The 27,640-nt window shown below is 43.8% G+C and overlaps 1 protein-coding gene across 2 annotated transcripts in view; it reads right to left on the bottom strand.

Annotated features, from left to right (window-relative positions):
• SNCAIP (synuclein alpha interacting protein) overlaps positions 1-27,640 on the bottom strand; it is a 440,197-nt gene that overhangs the window by 92,710 nt on the left and 319,847 nt on the right. For both annotated transcript variants that reach the window (XM_086961078.1, XM_086961079.1), the window contains exon 8: positions 15,953-16,078. In XM_086961078.1, coding sequence (XP_086817204.1) covers positions 15,953-16,078 — 126 coding nt within the window. The remainder of the gene's footprint in view (positions 1-15,952; positions 16,079-27,640) is intronic.

Here is a 27,640-nt window from a genome sequence, read left to right as displayed (position 1 = left end):
TTGGGCGCGCTATAAATCTAAACTAACAATAACAACAATAACAATAACAAACAATTGTCGATCTGATAAACTGGAATACCCCTGAAAGGCATCAATCTTGGATCCCGCTTTTGCAGGCTAACCAGACATTTTAAAGACAAATTGGATAGCAACGACAGGTGGTCACCAAGCTCTATAGGTGAACTGTGTGTATTGGAAGCACCCAACACGGAATGCTGTTCTCCTAAAATAATGCGGCTCACATGCACATTTGAAGAAGCCCTGTATTGGTTTGACATGCAACTCGTATGACAGGACCCATTAGAAAAAATTGTTAAAGCTTTTCTGGCGGAGAAGGGGTTTGGCAAGAGCAACCTTGACCCGCCACCTCCCTCTCCTTCAAGAAAATAACTGAGCAGGAGAAACCCACACACTATATGGTGATTGCCTATCACTATAGTAGCAAACAAATGAAAAGTAAGTACGTCTTCATTCTTTCCAAAAAACATGTGGTCATTAGTAGCATTAAACATCTACCGTAGTTAAGGTTTGGCCAAGACGGGGCGCTGCGGCAGCCATTTAAAAGTTAGTGATGAAGTGCCTGTGGATATTGACTAGGCTCCGGATATACTGGCAGTGCTTTGGATCGGTCAGCACCCTATGACATGGCAGACCAGAAACCAGTTGTCTAGACTTTTCCAGTGCTGCAGGATTACAGCAGAAAACATTAGACTTATATGTTCTTTTCTCAAAAAATGGGTGGAACTGAGAGGCAGCCTTTCTCAACCAGTGTTTTACCCATTGCAGTCTCTCTGAGTTAGTATCACATCTACTGGACTCATCAGTACATCTGATCAAGAGTAATGGTCTCAAAGAACAGGTTACTTACTTTTGGTAAATCTCTTTCTGGTGACTGCTCTATCTAATCACAGATTCTTGATCTTGCGAATACTCCCAAGCATCAGACTTGATCTGGAGATTTTTCATAGCATGGCACCCATGTGCGAGTAAGTGGTGTCAAAGGGCTCCTTGTCACCTTCATCCTGCTCCGGTAATGACACTGGCGGAGCATATATGCGTCACCTCTGCATACTGATGTAGGATTCCTTCTTGATTCTGTCTGTGTCCTCGGGAGTGGAATGCAATAACTGATCAGATATTTCAATGTGCAAATCTCCAGATCGCGATCTTTTTATGCATGGAAAGAGAGTCCATTGCATAGAAGGGGGGGGTTGGAGGATTGGTTCTTGGTATTATCAATGTAAAAGCTCGTGGCTCTTTTGGGTTGAGTCAGAGCACAGAATACATGAAGAGTGATGGCTAGGGGCAACATGAAAGGAAGTCACAACCTTTGGCTAAAATGCCGCTCTGGTCCACCACATGATTTTGTATATAAAGAAATAGTATATGGAGGCTGAACATACAGAGCTTGCTGTTTATTCATATGATGAGCCGAAGTGATCACAATGAGAAAGATTGTTTTAAGAGTCAGAAGATGCAAAGGACAGCGCCCACCGGTTCAAATGGGTTACACATAAGAAATGTGAGAATCCAATCAAGGACACTCTGTGGCATCGCAAGAAGTTTGGGTGGGAACAAATGAACTAAACCTTTAGGAAACACATCACTACTGGTGATTTAAATACGGATGGCTGGTCCAGTAAAGGAAAAAAAAAAGGAACGAGTGCCCACAAATAACCTCGAACATGGACCATAGCACATACTTACTAGGTTAAACAAAGTAAAAAAAAAATCTGACAACTTTGCTTGCAATGGGTCTGTATGGAGAAAATCTCACCAGGCTACAGTGAATGGATTTCGTAGATGGATGTCTGGTGCTATAATGACATCCACAACTTCAGGAGGGAGGTCAAAAGCAGTCAACTGTTGCCAGTAAGTCTCCATTCACAGAAGTATAGATTGTGCAGGCATGGATCATGAACCCTGCCCGCTGCTGCAGCAGAAAATTCTCTATAAGCCTCAACCTGATTAGAGGAAAGATGCTCCTGGCCCAATTAGGAGCAATAGAATGGCTAGGCCACGTTTGTTCTTAATCTTTGGAACTGGGGCAGGAGTGTCAGTGGCAGGAAGGCAAACAGGAGTACTTTGCTCCACTTTAGGCAGAATGCTTCTCTGTGATAGAGTCCACTTGAGAACTCCAACATACTCAGTTGTTGACACTGTACATGCTCAGCGGCGGTGAACAGATCGACCCAGGACTCTCCCCATATTGGTGGAAGTTGCCATATGCCACCTTTGTGTGATTGCCATTCGAAATATGCTAGGCGTCACCTGTTAGGCTGCCCTTCGTTCAAAGATCCCGTCAGGTGGTTCCCAACCAGGGAGAGGCCCCGATGACTCAGCCAGTTCCAGAGGTGAATAGGCTTCTGACACAGGGCCCAGGACCCCCAATCCGCCATGCTTGTTGCAGTACAACATGACAGTGGTGTTTTCCGTGAGGGCCTGAATCAACCTCCCTTTGAGGGATCAAAAACCTTCAAAGCCAAGGGAAGGGCCTGAAACTCCAATTGACTGATGTGAAAGTGGGTCTCAGACAGAGACCAGAATCCTCTCATCTCTATCTCTACCAGGAGAACGCCGAAATCCAACAGCAATGAGTCCATCACCACTGCCAGCTCTGGGAGGGGCAATACTGGTTGAGCAACCACCACTGCAGGTCTTATGCAGTCTCCTCGGAAACCTGGATTGAGTGTGACAGGTTCCATTGCTGCTGATCCCACTAAGATTTCAGATCCCACTGCAGAGCCCTCATGTGCCATCTGGCGCAGTCCAAAAGCATCATGAAGGAGAGCGAAAGTCCAAAAAGTCACAGAGCCACTCTTACCGAGATCCAGGACGGAGGCTGAAACATTGGGATTGTCTGAATGTCCTGGACTCGCTGAACCGAAGGGGAAGGCTCAAAACTGCACTGTATCCAGAACAGCTTCAATGAATGGGAGACACTGCAAAGCAGTCAGGTGTGACTTCAGCACGATGACGGAGGATCCCAAACATGTTAATAGCTCTGCCTTCAGCAGCCAGTTTTTGAAAATAACGGGAAGACCGGAATATCTTACCTTCTAAGAGGTGCTGAGACAACCACCATTACTTTTGTGAAACAATTGGGAGCACTGGTAAGGCTAAAGAGAAACACAGAACACTAAAAATGCTTTTGGCCTACCTTGAATGGCAGGTAATGTCCTTGGGTCTTCAGATTGGAAACATTAAAATAGACACCCTGATCAAATTCAATTGCTTTAACAGACGTTAGCAGTGGGGCAAAATTACCCTATGTGTTTATTTAAATTTCTTACATTTATTATTTCAGTTTTGGAAAATATAAAATGATATATCTGAGTTTCGAAAAAAAGTTGGGTGAAAAAGATAGGCATCACATAACTGACAGCTACAGAAAGCATTGCAATTCTTAACTGTGACTTCAAGGTAACTACCAGCACAACTCTTGTCCGAAGAACCTTAATGATTCGGAGAAGACAGGTTAGCTTTTGGTCAGAAAATAAAATGTCAAGCTGACCTGTAATACTTAGTTTGAACAATTGTGAATTGTTGAACTAATAGTAATGCCCCGAATGGAAACCTTTAAGATGCCGAAGGTGTTTTCTTAGATACCTTGCGAGACTCTATCCAACAGTAAAAGTAATTCATACACAGAAGCAAAATGTTTTTCAATAAAACGGATGGATCAAACTATTTGCAATAAAAGTACAAATTATTTCTCACGCACTCCTTTTGCCTTGTGATTCCTATAACAGAAGATTGCCCTGTACCATGACTGCCAAGTAATAGGCCAAAGAAAGAATGTCATTCATTAAAAGGGCCACAGAAGAGGCTAATCCTCCACTTAGGACCCAATAAAAATGTCCCTTGTTCTGTTTAACTGTTCTAAAAGTAGGTCAGCTGGCTTTAGGCGGAGGCCTTAGAAAGCACGCCCTCATGCCAACATGAGAGTGGAGTGCTGCGGTATTTACTTATTTTAATTTGGTTATTGGAATTTCTGTAGAACATTCCTAGCCCCAGGGGAAAAGAGAGAACTTAACACAGGACAAGGGTGATATGCGACTCTACATACAGGCTTCAGAAGCCCAAGCAGCACGTTTACAAAGACACAAAAACAATGCAGTAAATAGTTAATATACATCAGTGTGACAATACTGCAGAAAACAAAGACAAGCACTGAAGTATCATAAAGCAAGGAGATCGGAGGATAGGATTTGCTCCACCAACCACACAACACCTTGGATTCTTTCACATGGGCTTCAAGGCAAGAGACTCCGACGACTTTTGTAACACAGCAAATCTCCAACCAGTCCATCGCGCATGTTATCTGCTTATGACCTGCTCTCGACAGAAAGAAGCTATACGTTGCGCCAGTAAGATCAATGTATTGGACACTAAACGCCTAGAGTCCAGTTTCTCTAGCCGTGCCTCAACCGTAGATGGATATGGAGGAAAGAAAAAAGGCAGAACAGTGATAAACTGAGTTATGTTAACACCGTCTATTGTAAAAATGATGGACTGGTGCAACATGGAAAACTTAAAAAGGCTTCAAGTCCCCAAACTCTGTGAGCAGACATATTTTTCCCAAAAGAACTTGAGGAGAGAGAGAGGGAAAGAGAAAGAGGGGAAAAGAAAGAGAGATAGGGGGGTGAGAGAGAGGGGGGGGAGAGAGCGGGGGGAAGAGAGGGGGAAAGCGAGGGGGAAAGTAAGAGGGGGAAAGAGGGGGAAGAGAGAGAGAGGGGGGAAGAGAGAGAGGGGGGAAGAGAGAGAGGGGGGAAGAGAGAGAGGGGGAAATAGAGAGAGAGAGGGGGAAGAGAGAGGGGGAAAGAGATAGAGGGGTAAGAGAGAGAGGGGGAAGAGAGAGAGAGGGGGAAGAGAGAGGGGGAGAGAGAGCGGGAGAGAGAGGGGGCGAGAGAGCGGGAGAGAGAGCGGGAGAGAGGGGGAAAGAGAAAGAGAGAGGGGGAAGAGAGAGAGAAAGAGGGGGAAGAGAGAGAGAGAGAGAGAGAGAGAGGGAAGAGAGAAAGAGAGAGAGAGAGAGAGAGAGAGAGAGAGAGAGAGAGGGAAAGAGGGAAACAGAGAGAAAGAGAGGAGTATCTCTCTCTCCAAACAGGGCAAGTGTGCATCAGCTTGAAGGAAGATGCCATCAAGAAACTTAAAACAAATCTCTCGCAGGCAAGATAAATGGAGTGCAAGAGAACAAGTAAAGCAAATCTTTCAGAAAACGAATCAGCAGTGGCAACTTAAGCAGGGTATGTTTATCAGGAAGGCACATAAATGAACACAGAACTGCTAGATAGCCTTTAACTGTAGCCACTGCCAGCCACTTCTGTACAAGGAGCAATGCAAACTACAAGACACTGGACAGGCACTATTTAAAAGTTACGATGCCTTCTGATTCATACCACTGCTCTTCCCTGTTCAAAGTGGTTTGTGTAGATGTATTTTCAGCAATCAAGTTAATGTCTGCAACCTCATCAGGAAGGCAAAAGGATTTTAGCTGGCACCACTTAATCGTCGTGCCTGCAGCATCATCTAGAAATTGGGATGAAGCACCTGACCAACCTGCTGCAAGATGAATCCCACACTGTGCAGGAGGGGACAAGATGGTTCCATGCCTATTGCCAACATATAAGTGCACCAAGTCCTACTCACCCTGTCTGGAGTGATTAAAATCAGCTATGCCGATACTCTTGCACTTCCAGCAGTAATAGGAGTTGTATTGGTGGTAACACGTACAATAGGCCGAGTCCAGCTGAACTTCAATGCACCTCCCTATGAACCATCTGAAGAAAAGTATGGCGCACAACTTAGGACACTTCCTGCTCTGGGCCATGGCGAAGAGATCCACAAACAGAAACTAGAAACTGGAGATCACTTCAGTCACCTCAGGCTGAAGCTTCCACTAGTTGTCCTCCAGCGAGAGGAGATCGATAGCATCAACGCTCACACTATGGGAGCCAATTGAATGATTCCCCACACTCGCCAGCCCGTAGATAAAATGGATGGTGGTGGTACTGTCTGATAGAATTTAGATGTTGTCACCGGAGACAGAAGAGAGAAAAGCCTTTAGGACCAGACGTACCAACCACATCTACAACGGAGTTCAGAGGCTACTTTGATGTTGCTACTACTGCATTTTCAGACACTAGTGGGGGGTCCACATCCACCTGGCATGAAGCGCCAAATAGATACAAGAGGCAAGAAGTAGAAATGTGCAAATTCATGTAATTTCCTTTAGAGTACCTAACAAAATTTCGGAGGATTTACGTGAAATGCAAATGCTGTGAATTACAGAGGCAACATTTACAATTTCACTCAGGTCTAGCTGAGAGGACTAGCAGGTTCAATACCTGCAGGACCAGGATGTGAACTTGAGTCAGGAACACTGCAATTATCATCCGAAAATCCGCGAGGCCTTCACAAAGATTGTGTTGAGCACTACCCCAATAAAAGTAAGCCTGTGTATTGGAGTGAGGTGGGATTTTTGTATGTTGATGGTAAATCCTAAGTCGTGGTTAGAATCTGCATCTGATGGAAATGTTTCTTGACAACATTCGGGGGCTCCGCTTTCACCAGTCAGTCTTTCAAGTACAGAAATATATGAAGTTATGAACTCCCAAAAGAAGCGATCATGATTACCAGTAGCTTGGGGAAGTCATCAATACAAACTGGAGACCACAAAATAAAAATGCAGGAATCTAACACTGAATCTCAATTAGTGCCTGTGGGCAGAGAGGATTGAAAGATGAAGACAGGTGTCCTGGAGGTCCAGGGAAGCCAACCATTCTCCCAAGATCAAGGACAGCAATACCCAGCTCAAAAGACAGCATTCAGAGCTTGTCTTATCAGATAAAAAGGATCAGAATTGAAAGATTCAGAATAGGTCAGAATAGGTATGTTCTTTCTGCTAGATTGAGGTGTGAGTGAACAAACACCATCTGAAGGTGGGGCTGGACAGGGAGGAGGATAGTAGCGGAACTACATATCCACAGTAGATTACATGGATGACCCACAGATTTGTTGTGATCGCCTTCTAATTGGTGACAAACTGGAGGACCATCCCTCCCTTCCTCAACTGGAAGATAGTTGCATGAGGGCAGAAGTCAGATGGGTTTAGAAGCGGAAGAGCATGTAGAATGTAGTGGGGGTTGGATCCACTGATGCTACCCGGTCCAGATACTCCTCTGTCCGCAAAGGAGTGATACATCTATGAGGCATTTGAACAAGCTGAGATGGCTGCCGTTGCCAGAACTGCACAGCCCTAGAGTAACCCACACAAATTCCAATATTGTTGGTGTTATTGCCATACAGGGGAGGTCAGGCCCAGGGCTTCGGCTATTGCCCTGCTGTGCTTGAAGTGTCCTAAGAATCTGCTTACTCGCCTAATACGAATTTTCTGTGAAAAGGCATGCTCATAAACATTAATTTAATATTCCTTGAAAATAGTCAATGGGGAGCATCCCAGCAGGTCACCATAGTGTACCAGCCACACCCGTAGACAGGGGTCACAGTATCTGCAAAGTCAAAGCCACATTTCAGTAACTATATAGGTGCATGGAGGCAACCGCTCAGCAGGTCTGAGAATGGCTTCTTCATGTGCTATTGAAGGTTGATGACCAAGAATGTTTCCAATTCCCATAAAGCATGGACATAGAGGCCCAAAAGGCAGTTGGAATCAAATTTGTGTAAAGGCAGACATCTGAAGCAAAGAGGAGTGAGAGGACAAAACGCATAGGTACCCCACTGAGGGTCTGGTGATCTGCTAATTGAAGGATAGGCTTGAAATGTTTTCCCCATGGAGCCATTATGAGGTCTACAAAAACCTCATCAAAAGGAAGAAAGAGCCCTGCAGAAACGGTGGAAGGTTGCAAAATTTCCTTCAGAATGTTTGCCATCACCGCCACAGCTGTGGTGAAAAGACCTGCGAGGTATAACCACAGAAGAAATGTTCTCTCCTTGAGAAGCATCTAAGCCACTTGCATTTTGTAAAGCATTAGTAATATAATGCCACATGAGGTGATCAGTTTTTGCACTGTTACGCATCTGAACCAGATCCAAAAGTCTCCTCTAAACTGGTCAGGCTTAGCGCCTTCAACAGAGTGGCTCAATAGTGGAGTTAGCCCTGACTTTATTTCCCTTGCCATATGAATGATACTTTATCTGATCAACTCTGTGGACGGCACCAGAACTGGCTACATAGGAAGTAGTACAACTGGTTTCGGGGTAGCCCTGACCGAACATGGAACAGTACATTGAGGGGTGATGCTGGCAGGCTAGTATAGCCACATGTGCATAAATGGATTTTCCTTTGTGGAGTAGCCCAGGGGGTTGCTGCTGCCCTGAAATATCCAGCATAATGCATAATTGGGCAAAAAGCCCTGAACTAAGTCAGATCAGTCAAAGGACAGGAAAACTTAGAGCTCTGCTACTTATGCGCCCAAGTGAGAGGGGGGGTACTCCTAACTTTGAGGACGAGCCAGACGTCAGTGATCTAGACTCCAAACAGTCGCTGAGGAAGAAGAGTACCTCTCATTCCGATGCAACATTATATGTTTTTTGTGGGAATATGGTTTGGGAGAACATCCCCAGTAAGGTGATTTGCCTATTGGAGAGGAAGTCAGCTTGGGGGTCTTCCTGCAGCGGTTCAACAAAAATAACTTGGTGTTCTGTTTTCCGATGAAATTCTAATGCAAAAAGGAGCAAGAGTCGCTGACCAAGGCCTCAAGTCCTGACCCCAGACAACACATACTGTCATTGTGGGGCCCTGAAAGGGACATCTTTCTGCTGGACCATCTGCAAGGCTTGAAGACTGAGGCCCTTGAGGAGCCATTTGACTTAATTACTGTCAAAAGCTGAGAATTCAGTCGGTTAGGCACTGAAAGATAGTGTTTTCTGGGCCTCGCTGACTAGGAATGGAAAAACAGGAACTGATGTTAGCGTGCTTGCTGGAAATTAAATATACTGCGTTGATGCCACGTTGAGTCGCAGATGGAGCCACATGGTGGCACTAAGGAAAACGTTTTATGGCTTGGATTAAAGCATGGAAGGAATATTCATGGGCGTGAGAAGTCTGCGAAAAGATGCAGTCATCAGAAATCGCACACTTCAAAGCAACTGGATAGTTAGTTTTTTAAACAATTTTCATTTAATTTAATTCTTAATTCTAATATGCCCACGTTACACCCTAATTATTCCAATAAGCCCCACAAATCCTCCAATGCTAGAAAGATTGCATATATTGTTTTCCTAACTAATAAATGTGGCAGCATGTTTCCAGTCTGATTCAAACAGTAGAAAAAATGTACTTCGGGTGCATGTGTCCTTGGACTCTCAATTCACTTCTGGCAAATGCTCAATACTCTTGCCTTAGGACAAGGACATTTGCTGTTTTGTCTTCATGGGCAGAATAAAGTCAGGCCTTCAGTACGATTATAAACCATCCAAATAACAATTCAGATTAAGCATATGCAAATTTAGCATATACATTCTATGTATAGAGCCCAGGAATGGCTACTGAAATTCATCTCTAAAGACCTTCAGAAGGAGCCCATTAACTGTAGGATAGTATACCTAAAAATATCGAACAGGACACTAGGCGAAAGCACTAAGACGGCTTTTACAACAACTCACACCTAAGTTACAGCTTAAGTTACATATGGGCAACTTATAACTTTAACCTTGCAAATATGGATAAAATATTCTAGCATTTACATTTTGGTTATGATCAGTCGAAATGAAGGTGTGGGGGGGGGGGGGGGTGAGTCACAGAAGAGCGCTTTTTTATTCAAGTACAACTATGAAGTCTTTCTCAGAAATATCCAAAAGGTGCTGTACAAACATCACCAAAGAGGTATGGTGAATTTTATTGAGAAATGTAATAAGGTGTTGCAGTCCTTTGCACAGGGGCACATTATAGATATATCCGGTATTGTTTACAAAGCCTAAAAATGGTTGATAATTTTGCAAACATTTAGCAATTTTGAAAAATCTGCTTCTGGTTAGCTAAACAGTGTTTTCAAAACATCTTTGCATCCTTATGAGGTCAACTTGCTGATCACAAACATATGGTCTAAAAATGGAAACATGCTGCACTGATCCAAATTGAAATAGTGCTGGAGGGAAGCTATTTTTAAAGCAAACAAGAGAACAACGAAATACTGATGCTCAGAACATCTGAAATGCTTCAAACATTGCTCAATAAAATGTTCCTTCCTACGAATATTTTCAGGTGCGGTTATCGTATAAGAAACAAAGCCATATTGCCTATAACCTATATCGTTTTGCAACAAGTGCCATAATATGTTCTGATATGGTCGTCAAAGTTCCAGGTAGTCAATCTATGCCCATATTTCGTCATCATAAGACTGATATCCTCTCACCCCAACTAACACAAAAGAATTGACTAAATTTTAAAAACACAAAGGCTTACATAAAATAACCACATTAATACACATATACAGTAAAACACTAAAGGCTTCATTACGGGTCTAGTGGCCCACGGACTGCCAGATTCGCAGGGCGGGGTCTTCTGACCGCCCTATTACGACCAGGGTGGTGCGGCAGCCCTGGGACCACCTCAACCGTCAGGGATCAGAGATCACTGGTGGTGACACAGCGGTCTTAAGGCCGCAATATGCTTGGAGGGACCGCCATGTCATGCTTGGCAAGATTGCTGTGTCCTGCCAAGCATATTACAAGTTTCCTCTCCACTACGGGTTTTCATGGCGGTGAACCAGCCGTGAAAACCGTGGCAGAGAGGAAACAAAGGTGGCCATTCTGGACACCCTGTTGCCTCAGGGCCATGGGGTACATGCAGGGGGGCGAGGGGGGAGGGGGAGACATGTGCCCCCCTGTGTGCATGCACCCCAGTACCTGCACGGCATGGACTTCAGCAGTCTATGCCTTACAGGTACTGATTTTGACATTCATAGGCACCGCTGTGGGAACGCCAAAGACCCGCCCGCCAGACAGTAGAGAACTCCTACTATGGCGGGTGTTTCATCCACGGGTTTGGCGGGACGGGGGCGGGGCATTCCCGCACCGCCAAATTCGTAAAGAGGCCCTAAGACATATGCAGTGATGTATATAGGCGCAAAACCCTAACAGAAACAGACAGACTGGCATTCAGGGAGTCATCACATGCCCAGATATGACCTTTTTAGTAGTCCAGTTTAAAATCTTCACATAGGCAGGTTAAATCATTATGCAACCTTTTACTGCAACCGTATGCCCATGTACTCCCTTCATATTCATAAATCCAGGTACTGCATATTTCTCTCAAATGTAACAGACATGGTTCGCTGCCAAAGGTTGCAAGCTGCATTTGGCTTCCAGCTATCCACATCACTCGAAAGCACGAGTCATGGCCAGCACCACATTGTTACAAGCGGATATTTAAACAGTTGAGTACTACACACAGTAAATGGTCCTAGACCATGCACAGCTTCTATCATTTGAGCACGCTTCACCAGCTCCGCAATCTCTGGATTTGAGCCAATCTATACTACTATTATAAAGAGAGAACTTTGAACCTTTGAGGCGAGCAAACTCGGGAACCACAGCGCCAATCCAAACACCCGATACATAGTTGTAATTGTCAGGGTCTGCAGATGGACATAGGCTATATAAAAAAAATATATACATTCTTTAAAATATTTACCTTAAAAAAAAGTAGTCCCTTGGAAGTAGCGCCGGCCGCGACGTGCGTGCTGACATCAGGAGCGCGGAGCCACCTACGGTACGCAATCCATCATTTGTGCTCCCTGGCCACACTTCCTGAAATGGTGGCGAATCGTGCTGCCCGGACTCACCAACACAACGTTTTTGCTGGATGCTGAGGCCGGGTGTGCGAGGCTGTGCAGCTCTGCGGATCGTGCTCATAGACGACCCGCTTGACTCCGGGGTGCTGAGGTGCTACCGCCCCTCTCCTGTGGGCCTGCAGGAAGATCGCGACCTGCTGGGAGGACTGCCGCGGCCCTGCTTGCTGCTGGGCAAAGTGGCGGCCTGTGCAGGCGGGGCGCCTGAAGCGGGCCCGGACAATCCCTTAGAGCGCGGACGGGGGTGAGTCCCGCCGTAATCCTGGAGTGACTGGCGCTGCTTCATGCGCGGGGAGCGGGAGGACCCCGCTCACTGCCCGTCGCCCTGCCTGTGAGGACCGGACCTTTCCACCGAGGATCCCTGACACTGTCGGCGGAATTGGAGATCAGAGCTGCGGCGCCGCGAGACACGCTGCGCGGCTGCCCGGTCACTCTGGAGGCTCCCCTAACATCCCTAATCGGCTACGGCTGCACCATTAGAGGCCCGTGCGCCATCACGCCCCACTGCGATCCTGCTGGTTTGGCGGTAAGTCTGCCCGGCTCGCTGGGGGGCCCTTGGTGATATAAGAACTGCGGTGCCTGTGTGAAGCCTGATTGCTCCCGGACAACGTCGGGACGGGCTTCTAGTATTAGGATAAATCGGAGTAGTATCCAATGGCTACTGACAGTGGGACTTCACTGAATATCCCCATTTAAGCACAAAATATGGTCCAAAGGTTGATATCTGTGTTTGGAAGTAGATCACACAGTGCATCGCCACAGAGTGCATCATGTGTACCCCTCAGATACAGATCAAACAGCGCCTGTAGGCTTTTTGGTGCGCATGTGTGGGTAAGATGGGTCATGTTAGGTGTAACATGTTAGTTGTATTGTTGTGGTAAACTCAGTGAATGTTCACACGCCATACACAGAATCCAACACTGAAATGTGGCAACTTTGGAGCCAGTTGAACGTTGTAATCTATGTTATGTATTTGCACTGTAGTCCAAGCACTGTGAGCACCACTACTATGCATCAGACATGGTTCTTACCTGAAAGCAGCAGGCTCTTTTTGTAATATCTCAGCAACATATAGAACAATGCCATGAAGAAGACATTGTTCATACTTCAAGCGTTTGTAAAACATGGCCCGAAGTTTGAGTTTGAATCTTCTAAGTGTGCACACAGTTGACTACTGTAGGCTGCCAGGTGAGTGCATTGTGTGGTAGATGTCTAGGTCATGCATCTGCAGCAGATGAACATAAAAAGCGAGATACACCAGAGTGTGCCACCAGAGCTGGACTTTTTGTACCCATCAGATGCAGAAGTGACCAACAGCCAAAGACTGCATGCTGTGTGTGGAGCATCTAAGCCGAAAACAGAGCAAATTGTCTGTATTACAGAGACAGACTTTTCAAGGCCTGTAACCTCCCGCCACTGCCCATAATTAGTGCTTGTGCAAGTTACAAACAGTACAAGGCTGCAGCATATGAACTGTGTGTGTACAATGTGTCTGAGAGGGTTAGCAGTCAGAGTTAGTCGTCCGTGATCAGATGATATTTCATCATATGTCATTAAAATTGTATTCATGAGCAGAGTTAAGTAAATGTTAAGTTTACCTGTGTAAATTATATGCTAAGCTAAGTGAGTATGTTCTATTACGGTACAAATCATACAATTTCACTGAAAAACTTCCACTGTGAAACTGCAGATCCACAGAAAAGTGCATTTAAATGTAGCCACACCACTTTATTTCCTTGCCTTTTCCCCAAATTGATAGTCGTGACCTGGCACCGAATTACAGGTGATATTACCAATACCTATAAATCAAAGGAGGGAAGGAAGAGCTCAATGTTTTACCGAGGTCCTACACCTATGCTCCTCCCAAATATAAACTCAATAGTTATCAAGGCCGGGGTAGTTCCTCATAGGCCAGGTGGTCTTGGTACAATGGTGCATTCACGGACACACTCTACATTAGTGGTGTGAGCCTGCTTAGCTGGACAGTGAGGTGACAATTTCTCACAACAAAAGGTAAACAGGAACTCAAAAATCCATATTATCTATAACGTGTGTTTCAAACGTTCATTCTTTTTTTATTTTTTTGAGTGCCTGTTGAGCATTTGTTGTGAGAAACTGTCACCTCACTGTCCAGCTAAGCAGAGTCACACCACTAATTTCAAGTGTGTCCGTGAATGCACCATTGTACCAATATGGTGGATACAGATCCGTATTTGTAACAACCTGTCGCATGTGCTTTTCCACCTTTTGTCTCCCTCTCCTCTAGGTGGAACTGCTGGCCTGTAACCATTCAGGTGCAGGTTCTTGAACTTTGAACGGTCATCCTTTATTAGAAGGGAGGCCTCAAGCCCCTGATAGGGGCAGCAAGTCAGTATTTTCTGGTCCTGACGAAGTGCTGCCCGACCATTGGGTTTACCAGGCACGAAATATGTTGATCACACCTTGTTAATAGCCATTCTGGTACTTGAAGACCACATGATGGCACCACTGTTTTTACTTAGTCCTGGTACCCTTCTCCTATAAATTATTGTCTGTAGGACACCAGAGGCCATTCTAGATACCACTCATTTTTTTTCACTTGTTACACTCTCGTAAAGACCTCTCACATGCAGTCACCTAAACTGCGTCTTCAGATCAAAAGATCTCCGAAAAAGAGACCCCGGGCCTTCAGGCATCGCAGCGCCGGCCAGACGACACACGCCCAATGATGAATGACACCCTAACAGGTGTGTGAGGGCATCATGATCTGTTTCAGCTCTCCCTGCGACAGGAGTATCAGCCATGTGGTTCAACCCCTTGTGACCACCTGGCCTATGAGGAACTACCCGGACCTTGATAATTATTGACATTACAAATACATCATGAATGCCTTAACTGACAACTCCGAGGTTGAGAGCGCTTCAGAAAAACTCCATCCCAGAATGGTATCAATTATCAAGTATACCACTAGCAATGTACGTTATGAACAGTGAGGAGAGTTTTGTAACTTCATAACAGGTGATTTAAAAGGATGAGGTTCTTTGCTTAAAGTTTCAACGCAGTACAGTGACTTTATTTGTGAGGAAACAAGGTGTGAGAAGAAATGGAGGAAGAATAAAGACAATGGTGCAGAAAAACAAATAGAAATCAATAACTTGGAATTCATATATGGTGCTACCCCATAACAATCTACAACACTCAAGAGCAGGGTACATAACATTATTCTCCCTCAAACAAACACTGCAAATACACCTGGTACTGGCTCTACCAAACTGTGCTGAAAGCTTCAAATGTCATTGTTTGTATCCCAGAAACACTGAGGCGTCCCAAACAAATCAATTATCAGCAAGAGAAATGGCAGGAAAGATAACGAGAGAAAAAAGTGAAACTATAGAGCCAACATCGTAAAGGCCTAGGGGCCCGATTCACAGAATGAACTTAAGACTCAATCCTAAACTTACTACTGTTTTGGTATTCACAGATTGCACTTACTACTGTTTTGGTATTCACAGAATGAACTTACTACTTTTGGCATTCACAGAATGCACTTACTCATTTCGGTATTCACAGAAGTTAGGACTCCTAACTTTAGGACTCCTAAATGCCTTCTGTGAATACCGAAAGTCTTAAAATTAGGATTTTTCTCAATTTAGTAGTAGTAAAGTTAGGACTCCTAACTTTAATACTACTAAATTGAGAAAAATCCAAATTTTAAGACTTTCGGTATTCACAGAAGGCATTTAGGAGTCCTAAAGTTAGGAATACTAACGTTACTACTACTAAATTGAGAAAAATCCTAATTTTAGGACTTTCGGTATTCACAGAAGGCATTTAGGAGTCCTAAAGTTAGGAGTCCTAACTTCTGTGAATACCGAAATGAGTAAGTTCATTCTGTGAATGCCAAAAGTAGTAAGTGCATTCTGTGAATGCCAAAAGTAGTAAATTCATTCTGTGAATTCCAAAAGTAGTAAGTGCAATCTGTGAATACCAAAACAGTAGTAAGTTTAGGATTGAGTCTTAGGTTCATTCTGTGAATCGGGCCCAGAAAGTACAGTAAGTATTAGCGAATGGTCAAAAAGGCAGACAAATCAAAGAGAAAAGACGGAGAGCACAGGAGATAATCGAGAAAGTGCAAAGTAAGAAAACGAAAAAGAATTCACCTGTATGCATCCGAGGTGCCCATGCTGGGCAGCTACATGAACTGCACTATTGCCACTATGGTCCACTTCATCCAAAGAAATTCCCTGTTCTTGCATAAACTGGAGTAGCCACAGTAGGATCTTTTCCTGTGTAAGTGAAAAAGTAGCATCCGTTAAACTAAGAAAGAACATCAGAAAGTATTAAAAAATCCCATCATTTATATTATTTAATGGCGCCAATGATAAGGCAGTATTCTATAGCTAGCACAATTCCTGCTGAAGTATATGTGTGTGTATACCAATATATAAACATATATATATATATATATATATATATATATATATATATATATATATATATATATATATATATATCATACTGTTAAAAACAGAATACTATTTGATTAAATAGGGCATTCAACAAAACATGTACTTTTGTCAAATTTACTTTTTTTACGAATGGAAAGAGCCCCGTTGCAACATTCACTTTGTAGCTACAACCATCAAACTAGTGCATAGACAACTGCTGAGTATCTAGACATTGACCATGAAAGAACTGCCGAAAGGCTGTAGAGGTCGTCTTGTCCTCGTCCAGAATATGACCCTTCGGGCCCCAATTACAAGTGGCCCTGAGTAATCGCAGTTATTGCCCACCCCTAGAATTACCATTACCGGTGGTCCTGGCAATTCCAGGGGAGGCAAGATAAAAGAGATTCCATGCTTCTGGGGAGGGGGGGACTCAGCATGTGAGTTAGTGTTTCCGCATCATTTAGCACGATTTTCCATAGTGTTCCAAATGAGGGTTTGGCTGCTTTGTACAGCCGACATCTATATGTGAAACACACACAGCATAATGCTGATTTTAGTTACCGGGCCCACTGGATTTGATGGCCACTAATAATGAGGGCTTTAGTTCTCCTATTCTACCACAGCAACACACTCAATTTTCGCTGATGTAAGGAGCAAACTACTGGAGGGTTCAATGTGCCCTTGTCCATCACCTTGGCCTTTCTAAACCTCTTACACAGAACAATGCAAAGAGAAGGCACCATCTGGCAAAGGCAGGCTGAAGGGGAAAAGCTCTTTGATGGTCCTGTGCTGGGCGGACAGAAGTTTCTGGAATTCCTAGACACGTCCAGAGGCCGAAGGATAGAAAAGGCTTGACTTTAATATTGTTTGTTCACTCCAAAGTCTTAGAGGTGGAATGCCGACTCATTTAATATAAAAAAGGAATTGTTTCAAACCTAGCATTTTAATCAGTGCAAGAAAATGTTGTAGATTGCAAGGCAATTCTGTGGTCGGAAAGGTACCCCGGGTAATGGAGCTAGAATACAGATCAAAATAGACAAAGAAATTGAGACTTTTTAAGGCATCAAGTCCAAGTGAAAGTAACTTACGGGTGTAATAGGATTTATTAAAATACTATACGCTAATTGAAATACTGTGAAAAAAGTGATCGGTAAAACATGGTGTCATTTAAGATTGCTTTAATTTTCTGGCAAAAATTACAAATTCAAGTTCTCAGGTTCAGGGATGAAGGATTTTTATGTCCATAAATGCCACTTCTTACTGTTGAACATCTACCACACCAGTTGTAGGTTTAAGAAAGGTGTACCGGTGTGGACACAGGGAAGGTAGTGAACAGTAACAACAACATAGCTTTGTGGTCTTCCCAAAACTTCACATTGGTTTTTCACAATCAATTTGCGGATTTTGACTTACTAAAGAAAAGCAAGGATGACGTATCTTTCAGCCTCAGCTCACAGGCAGTTCCACAGAGATGGGCTTTTTCATTAAGACCTGCGGCTGTAATTGGAGCTATTTGTTTAGAAACCAGACATTTCTGGTTTTGCTCATTTCCTCATAGCAGCTTTGTTAAGCATTTCTTTTTTAACACGGTCCTTTGTAAACACGATGTTGCACCTAGAATCATAATAAATTGGATGATACAATATTCACCGGTTAAAGGCTTGTGGGCTGGCTGATATACCATGTGAGTATAGAATGACCAAAAACATGCTTAAATGTAGGATTACTCAAAGTCGTGATATATACTGCAGCTGCTGATCAGCATGCCCTGCAGAAGTCTGTTCAAGCAGCGCCCGACATCTATTTAATGTGTCGGTACTTGGTATATTAAAAAAACATAATGAGCTTTGTTTAAGGAGCTCGATGGCCTCTGAAAAAGGATGAGCATATATGTTTATGTAATGAGGGTGAAGACACAGTACATGATGAACTTTATTCCATGAAGCCTAGCGGTTCTAAATAAAACGTAATGGCCTCTGCCCCAAACAAGCAGGAAAGTGAGGGTAACCAGGAAATACTCCAAATGTTATTTATCCTAATAACATTCAGGGAATCTCAGCCAATCACACTAACTTACTGTGAATAATACCAGTAAAAAGGTACTGGCTCCTAAAATGCCATTACTACATGGCAAAAAACGTTCCTAAGGGCACAAACAATGATTCGAATCGTTAATAGTCTTAAAAGTTTAATACATCCGCCCAAAGAGTAGAAACGGGATCTGCAGTAACAATCAGCGGGCTGTCCGCGGATACTTGTAAAGGATATCTGAGGCTGGTTCACCATAACTTGCATAATCCTCGCCTTCTTGCTCTCAGGAGGGGTGTCCACCACTCAGAACCTGCAGCTGAGGAAAAATAGTGCTTCATGGGAACGATGGCTGTGCTGGCCCGCAAAGTGGTGTAACAAAACTTGAGGGGGAGGCCTGCAAAAAAGATGAATGGGGATTCCCCCACTCTCTGGACCCAGTCAGGACATCTCAGGCAAGGGGGCCTGCTACCCATGCACAGTGACGGGAGGGGGCCTCCTGGAGCTCGGCTCACCCCCCCTGCACCACAGGGTCCATTGTTACGCCAATGGGCCCGCGTATGCATCCAAAGTAAAACCTGCGTTTTGCAGTTTTTCACAGTACTGTATAGCTCACAGGAAGAATACTTTTACCACTATCTACAATCTTACATTTATGAACTTGATCATTATAGCTGGAATCTCATTTGCCTTGGTGTGGGTTCGCTTAAGTCACAGGACTGAAGAAAGGCCCAATTACATTCATTGTGTCCCCTGCTAACAGTCAACAGTGGCCTAGCCGGTGTGTCATGAGACCTAGTGCAAGGAAGGAAATGGGCCTCCTGGTCGCGGTGTGAAATGTGGAATCCTGCAATAATCGGGGTTCAGAGGGCCCCTCAGACCTTTGGGCCCCACTGGCACTGCACTTATTGAAGCAACGCCCCTGACAGCTAAATGACACGAGGCAGGTCTGGTCCGGTCCAGTACCATAAGTTATACACTCGAAAAAATAGTAATACACAAGATTATTTTCATGTTACAGAAACATGAGAGGCGTAGTTCTGTTAGAGAACATGCACCAGGCATTGTCACAATGATGGAAGCTCAGCCTTCCTGCTTAAGCACAACTGGAGTGCAACGAAGTATTTTCACAATTGTCTGAAGCCACGACGAGAGAGTCAAAGGGCCTGATGGTGGCCAGAATAAACTTTCAATGAAATGCAATTGGCCGACATACCCTGTCAATCTACCCTATTATCTTTAAAGACACAAGACAAACCATAATGCCTCCTCTGTCACATACCTCGGTGAGCAGGGAGTGCCTGCGATTGTGATCTGTTTTGCTTTAGTTTAGCTAATAATACATTTCCCAAAAGATTACTTTGGGTAAACCCACTACATAAATAGCATTTGTTTTAATAATAAAAAAAGACTTACGCCCTGAATAAAAATCCTCCGATTGTTGAACATTACAGAGAAATCTAGTACAGTGGTACCTAACCTTTTGACTTCTGTCAACCCACATTGATTCATTCATTACTGGAATCCTGGGACCCATACTGAGTCGTTATTGGAAGCCGAGAAGCCAGAGTCTCGGCAATTTGAATGATTTGAACCTCAAAATAATACACAAAAACATAGAAATTAGTAAATGCCAAACAAATGCTGAAATATTTTGTTTATTTCACAAATATATAAAGTTTAAAAATCTTGCTTCTTTATATGTATGTATTCATTGTAATATTATTTACTTTTGTACCACACACGAGGACCGCCTTAGTAGGCCTCTCAGACCTCAGGGATCCTCGGATCAAGGTTAAGAACCACTGATCTAGTGCATCTTCAGAGGCATAGTAAACTGCATGAGATTCAACCAATGGATTCTACTGTGTATTTTAGGCGGTAACAAACTCTAAATAAGGACCGTAAACATACTCTTGATCATAGTTGTAACAACGTATGTTTGGTTTCTAAATGCTACTTATTGTTGGACGCAGGAAAATGACACTGCCTCAACTCAGCCTGGCCCATCTGTCATGTAAGAAGATGATGCCCAACTCTTCAACAAATGAATCAATAAAATCAAAGTGTAAAGGGTGGGAAGGCGAAGCTATAAAGTGCTGCTCCAAAAAGGCACCACGCCAACACTATGTACTGTTTCAATAAAATGCAGTAAGCGGATCTAAAACTGGCACTAATAACATTGAAAATGTGCCAAAAGCATCGACTCCTTACAAAATGCAGCTATTCTTCGGACAGCTGGAGGGCAGACTGCCGAGAATCCACCTGGGCTGCATAAGGGACAATATTCAAAACACAGTCTTTCATGGCGAGGACGGTGGAAGATCGACCAGTGATCGAAGGTCCCCCACTACACCTTAATCCCCTACAGTAAACGGAGTACAATCCCTGCTGCAGCCATGCTTAAATGTCAGTATGCTTGGCAGAGCTGGCCTCTTATAGGATAGAAGGGGCAAAAAGAAATTTGCCGCTCTCAATGTTACTGCTCAATACAATTAAGCAGGATGGCATCGCTTCTGTATTCACAGGTCAGCTCCTGACTGCAGATCAGCCAACCCACACAGTGCCATCGTGTGTTACACAATTTCAGTTCCCCTTATATAGTGAGGAGCCAAAATCATACAGTGGCAGGGAATACGAGCTGAAATCCACTGTAAACAGTGGATTTCCAGCTCGATTTTCAGAGGCAGTAAGCAACCGATGTCCATTAAGAGTTGTGCTAAAACAGCAGCACATCAGCGACAGCCTCAATGACACTTTGCTTTTTTTTTGTCAGGGTGGGTGGAGTTTGGTGAGGGGCACAGTGCCTCTTAGGTAGCTCTCAGCATGGGGTCCTGCCCGTCCAAGGCCCAGCTTCCTCCTTAAATTCCTTTGTAAGTTGGAAGGCATGTGAATGATAGCATCACAGCAGTGATTGGCCTCTGAACACAAACAACCCAACACCTCCCCTTAACACCTCAGAACGGTGACAAGTTGTTTGTTGGGTTGGTGTTGGTGTGTGGCAGCAGATGAGAGAAGGACAAGGAAAAGGGCTGATGGGTGTTAGAGGAATATGTTGCATACCCTGTAGACATCCGTTTGTGGCATGTAGTGCTGCAGATTCACATGCTGTGCATACTCCTGCCATTTAGTGTTGGGCTTGGACATGTACCACTTGATTTTGTTCGAAGAAAGTCTTTCGAGTCATAAGGTATAGAGATTCAACCTTTCTACAGTATTGTGCATGAATATAAGCTCCATAGAAAGATTGTTTTCCCACCCAGCGGGTGTAGGATAGGGTAAAGGGAAGCATAATGATGTTCATGTACTAAGCAATACAGAGTAAATAAGTTATCTGCAAAAACCCATGGCTTCCGGTTTCCCCTGTAAGGTTGTGGTTAGCCGGAGGATGTTGCAGAACACTGAAAAAGTGTACGTAGAACAGCTTGTCCCACGTAGGACTCCTGTTTTGCTAGAAAGTCCACAGAGTAGTGTTTAGTAAAATTGTATGGTATGAACTACGTAGCAGCCTTACAAATTTCCACAACTGGAATATTGTCAACAAAATCCATTCAAGTGCTTTCTTTCCTAGAAGAATGTTGTCTTGGAGGTGCTATTAGCTGCCTTTTGGCTTTAGCATAGCTTGTTTGATTACATGTGACAAGCCAGCGAGCAATTCCCTGCTTTAAAATAGCAGTGCCTTTATAAGATTTAGAGAAGGCTACAAATAACTTGAGTTTTACAACATGTTTGTGTCCTATCTATATAATACATTAGGGCTCTTTTAACTTCTAGTGTATGAAGAAGCTGTTCTCCTACTGTGGTTGGACGTGGAAAGTACACTGGTTAATCTATGGTTTGGCTGAGGTGAAGGTAAGACATCACCTTAGGTAGGAACTTTGGGTTGGCATGAATAACTACCTTGTCAGGCTGTACTTTGAAAAAAAGTTCTTCTAGGGTTAACGCTTGAAACTCACTCGCCTGTCTAAGGGAGGTTATAGTGCCTAAGAAGGCTACTTTCTATGACAGAAACAGCAATGGACAAGAATGGAGGGGTTTAAAAGGGGCTCAATTAATCTTGAGAGAACTATATTCTGATTCTAGGAAGATACCGGTGATAGTATGGGAGGTTTGTCTATTCAAACCTTCCATGAAAGCTTTAGATTACAGGGATCCTGAAGAGGGAGGCGTGTTCCCTGACTGGAGGTAGCCTGCCACTGCAGCTAAATGTAGGTCGAACAGATGTGTAAGTTAGTCAATAGCATTACAAGTTAAAAAGGTAGCAGACACTGTCCTGTACCTGTGGTTATTGAGGATTGATTTATTTAGGAAAACAGTAGACTGTGAATCTTTTCCACTTTTCTGCATAATAGGCCCCAATGATGGGGCAACGGGCTTCCCTGAGGATATGCATGCACTGTGGGGGTAAATTAAATTACCAAAACTTGAGGATTTCAGGACATAATCACTAGGCTGAGTTGCTTTGGATTGGGATGTCTTAGTGTTCCCTGATGTTGCGTGAGAAGGTCCGGCTTGTTTGGGAGCTTCTGAAGTGGAACTAGAGAGAGCTCTCAGAGAGTAGTGAAGCACGGTTGTCTGGCCCATGTGAGAGGAACTAGAATTAGTGTGAGGAGTATTTGCCTTAATTTCCTGACCTCATTTGGAAGCAGTGCTAGAGGTGGAAAAGTGTAGGCAATTATCCCGGCACTCTTCATCTACAGTGCATTTTTCTTGGACTGTCAGTGTGGGAATCTTGAGATTAAGTTTGGGCACTTGGTGTTTTCGGCAGCTGCAAACAGATCTATGTCGGGAAACCCCACATTTGGAAGTACGGGAGTAGGATCCAAGGGTTGAGTTCCTACTCGTGGACGTGTTGCTGCATTCTGCTGAGCAGATCTGCAAAGTCATTGTCCATGCCTGGTAGAGCTCCGCTAAAAGGTGTAATTTGTACTGTATCGTCCATCACCAAATGCTCTGAGCTCAAGTGGACAGTTGGAGACGAGTGTGTGCCTCTCTGTTTCAGAAGGTAGTACATCGTAGTCATCATGTCTGTTTTGATTAGGACTGTTTTGTAATAAATTCGGCAGAAAAATGCCTTGAGTGCTAATTGAATCGCTCACAACTCCAGGTACTTTATGTACGATGTTTGTAGTAGGGTAGTTCACAGACCTTGAACATTAAGGTTTTCTAGATGTGCCCCCCATCTTGTGAGGGGATGCATCTGTGTTAAGGGTCACCTGAGGAATAGGGTCTAGAAAAGACCTGCCCTGTTTTATGTTTCTGGTGTTCCACCACTTCAGATAGTGATATGCACTAGCCTTTAACAAAATCAGATCCTCCCAGTGACCCTCTGCTTGTGGCCACTGCTCGGCTAAGCACTCTTGGAGTGGACGCAGGTGAAGTCTAGCGTGCAATACAATGGCAATGCCATCATCACTAACAATCGCATGACTGAGCAAACTGTTATCTGAAATGTATCTGAACAAGAGGCAACAGGACCAAAATGTTAAGTGGGACTCAGATAGGTTTTCCATGTTTAGGATTGACTCTAGAAAATGTTGAATTTGTAATGGCTGTAGATGGGATTTGCCCAGGTTCATGGTTAAGCCCAGATAGTGGAGAAGCTCCAATTTTCTGTGTGTGTGAGCACGACATTATTTGCATTAGCTCTTTCTCAGCCAATTGTCTAAATATTGGAAGACGTGGACACTGTTCCTTTGTAAGTGAGCTGAGACCATTGCCAAACATTTTGTGAAAACCCTGGATGATGTGGTGACACCAAAGGGTAGAACTTTGAATTGATAATGTTGGTTATTTACCACAAACCTTAGGTAACACAGATTTCCTGGGTGGACTGGTAAGTGGAAATAGACATTCTTTAAATGCATGGCGGTCATGATGTTGCCTTGTCTTAGGAGCAGTATGCCATCTTGCAGCGGAACCATGTGGAAATGCTCTGGTTTGATGCACTTGTTGAGAGGCCGTGGGTCTAGGATGGGCCTGAGGAAAACGTATTTTTGGGAATGAGGAAATACAGTGAGTAAACCCCCTTGTTTCTGTGGTTGTAGTCCACTGTTGCACAGCGCTGGCTCTATGGCATCTTTTTGTAATACAGCATTTACTTCCTCTTAACAAGGTAAAGATGTTGAGGGGCAAGGGAGTGTGGGGGTTAGGGCATTTTTGAGGGTGCTGCAGTGAGTTCCAGGAAATACGAATGTTCCACAATGTTTAGGACCCACTGGTTGGAAGTGATGTAGCTCCATTGTGGTAGGAACCCCTGAAGTCTTCGCCCGACAGGTGTTGTGTGTTTGGGTTGCGGGGAGGAGTTAAGGGAGTCCCTGTTTAGTACTAGCAGCAGATTTAGCCGCTCCTCCTCTACCTATGTTATTCCCTCTATATGACCCTCGAAAATACCCTCTAGAAGGCAGGATGTGCTGTGCTGCCATTGATCGGTAGTGTGCGCCTCTTGGGAAGTGGTGTCAGAACCCCAGCAAAACTGTGGCCAACGGAAATGGGTGAGAGGAAATGGAGATTGTAAAGCTCCCCTTGCCTTGGCAGTGTATCTTTTTTTATTTTCTCCAGCATCTGATCAACCGGAGGGCCAAAAAGATGTGCTCAATCAAACTGTAAGTTAATCAGATACTGTTGAACCTCTGGCTTAAATTCGGATATTTGAAGCCAGGCATGCCCCCTAATAAGGATGCTGGAGTTAACCCCTCTTGGAGCGGTGTCCGCTGCATCAAGGGCAAAACTAATGGATGTATTAGAGATGGTTTGGCCTTCTAATACTGTGCCCTAATGTTTTACTGGTCTGGTAGATACTGCATAAGCTCTCCCATCTCATCCCAGTAGGCATGGTCATACCTGGACAAAAATCCCATGGAATAGGCAATTCGCCAATGGGTTTCAGATTGTGCTGCAACACTCTTCCCTGCTGCATCATATTTTTTCTTTCCTTAATGGGGGCAGGCATCCACAGTACCCTGGGTATTAACCCTTTGAAGTTCAGCATGGACCACTGATGAGACAGGGAGACAACCAGTGATGTATTTTGGGTCAGAAGGCAAAGGTTTGTACTTTTTATTTACCGTTGGTGTCCCCACCCTGGCTTTTACTGGTTCTATGAACACTTCCTGCGTTGACTTGAGCATGCCTTTACGAATTGGCAGGAACTGAGTGGCCTTTTGTGTGTGTGAAAGGGTTTGTACCAAGAAGTCTTCATCTTCTTGTAAAGAGCGTAGGCCTACCTTGCGGAAATGAGCTGGTTGAATAACCTTGTGGTACAAGGTGGTTTCATGAGGCGGAGAATGCATTGCCGGGTAGAAGTCTGGATCATTGAGTCCTGGAGATACCACTGTGTAGACCTGCCATGGATTATCCTGTAGAACCTGGGAATAGAGGACCACATCAAAATCTAATCGAGTGGGCTAACTTCTCCATTGTATGAGATGTAAGACCCTTGTGGTGGCGGTGGTGGTAATGGAGAAGGTGGGGGAGGGGGCGGAGGTGTATGAGGAAGCGGTGGGGAAGCAGGTGGTTGTGGTAGGAGGCTTGTACCCTTGTAATGTCTCTTTTTCTGCTTACGAGGTGGTGGGTGCACCATTGTTATTTGTTCTTCAAATGTAAACTGCCTTTTTCAAGGTTGAGTCTGCTGGACCTGAATTAGAGGCTTAGTAATACTTTTTCCTCTTTGAGGATGAATCCCCAGGCGTTGAGGCAAGACCAGTTCCTCCGGCAGACGTTCAAGAATTGTCATCTGTGGAAGCTGGTGGGACACAGTTTATAGTGTTCTACCCCAGGTGATACATTTTCAGTGGGTTTTGTTTTCCTTTTGACATTTCTGGTTCGACCGTCCAACATTTCTAATATAAATGTTGTCATTGCTGATTGCAACTTGATGACAGTTGTTTCCCATGGGTCACAGGCGCGTCTATGTATTTGTAGCTCTTGTAGGTGGTGGATGACATACCTGTTGTATGGTTTTGTTTATCTCAAACCCTAATAAAAAGTTGTGTTTAAAATTTAAAAAAAGGAATTGACTGTTGTACTTCTGAGTCCGATGTAGAGGGATGACTGAGTTTTGCAGTCTGTCTGGACTTTGAAGTTGTTTTCGAGCCTGATGCGTGTTTTGGCTACAAAGTTGGTTTAGTTGTCGGTTCCTGCTTCAACTCCGATGCGGGTTTCAGTGTCGACCCAGCTTGGAGCCGTCAGCGTTTCTTCTGTGCTGATGGGTGTTTCAGCTTCGAAGTGTCTTTCTGCATCGAAGAGGTTGTTGAGTAACGCTTGCTTTTGGGGTGCTCGAGTAGACAAGAATGTTGACTCTAAAGTTTTGGATCAATGCTGACCCACGGCTCAAAAGCTGTGGCAGGCTGGTCAAAAAATGAGGGCTGGAAGCTCGGCCACTGGAAGGGCAGTGCGCGACAAATTCAGCCACAGGCATCTACTCAGATGCCTTGATGAAGCATGTCCGAGCTCAATCGCTTAAGTAAAAAATTGACTATGGAGCCAATGTTCATGCGCACTACTGAAGTAGGGAGGAGTCACTATACCTCGTGACTCAAAAGACTTTTGTACACGTCCAAACTCAACACAAGACAGGAGTATGCACAGCGTGTGTATCTACAGCAACACATACATGTAAAGGAATCTTTAGGAAACAGTGCAACTTGTGGACCAATAATACATTAAACAAAAACGTACAATCCCAACTTGACATTTAAGTATAAACTCATAATTTATTAATACAAAAACTTATTTTCTTTCCTTTTCGTTTTTATAAATATAGAAGTGTGAAACAGTGGTACCATATAAATATAGATATATCTGAACATTCATTAAACTGCAATCAACATCATGTATTTTAATCAGTTTCTTATTGGCATCTTAATTCATTTAATTCATAGATCTCCAAATGTACAATGGTACACTTACATTTTTCAGATAAACATTCTATTAAAAAAAGAGACACAGAAAAGCAAACTAATACAATCAGATAACACCAAAAATTTAAATCATCACAAAATTTCATGGCTTAAGTGGAATACACTATCTACGCGCGTTTCGGCTGAGCCTTCATCAGGTAGCCATGTATTTTTGGTATCTGAAAAAAACAAACCAAACAGAAAACAACACTTGTTGTCAAAACATTGGTACAAATTAATCTAAGGTGAGTACATACACTATAAGTCCTACTATACACATTTCATATACATAATGTTCTGAAACAGAACTTTTGTTAAGAAACACTAACTATACAATTTTATTTACACTTTCATTACTAGTCACCTAGATACTAACAAGAGCAACACAGTAGAGAATTTTATTAGCCAAATAAAAAGACAAGTAAGAGACAAATACATTAATCAGTGAGCAAACCCAGAACCTGATTGCGTC

Source organism: Lissotriton vulgaris, chromosome 3_1, assembly GCF_964263255.1.
Source record: "Lissotriton vulgaris chromosome 3_1, aLisVul1.2, whole genome shotgun sequence".
In the NCBI taxonomy this organism is placed as follows: domain Eukaryota; kingdom Metazoa; phylum Chordata; class Amphibia; order Caudata; family Salamandridae; genus Lissotriton; species Lissotriton vulgaris.
This window is presented reverse-complemented; position numbering and strand designations above follow the sequence as displayed.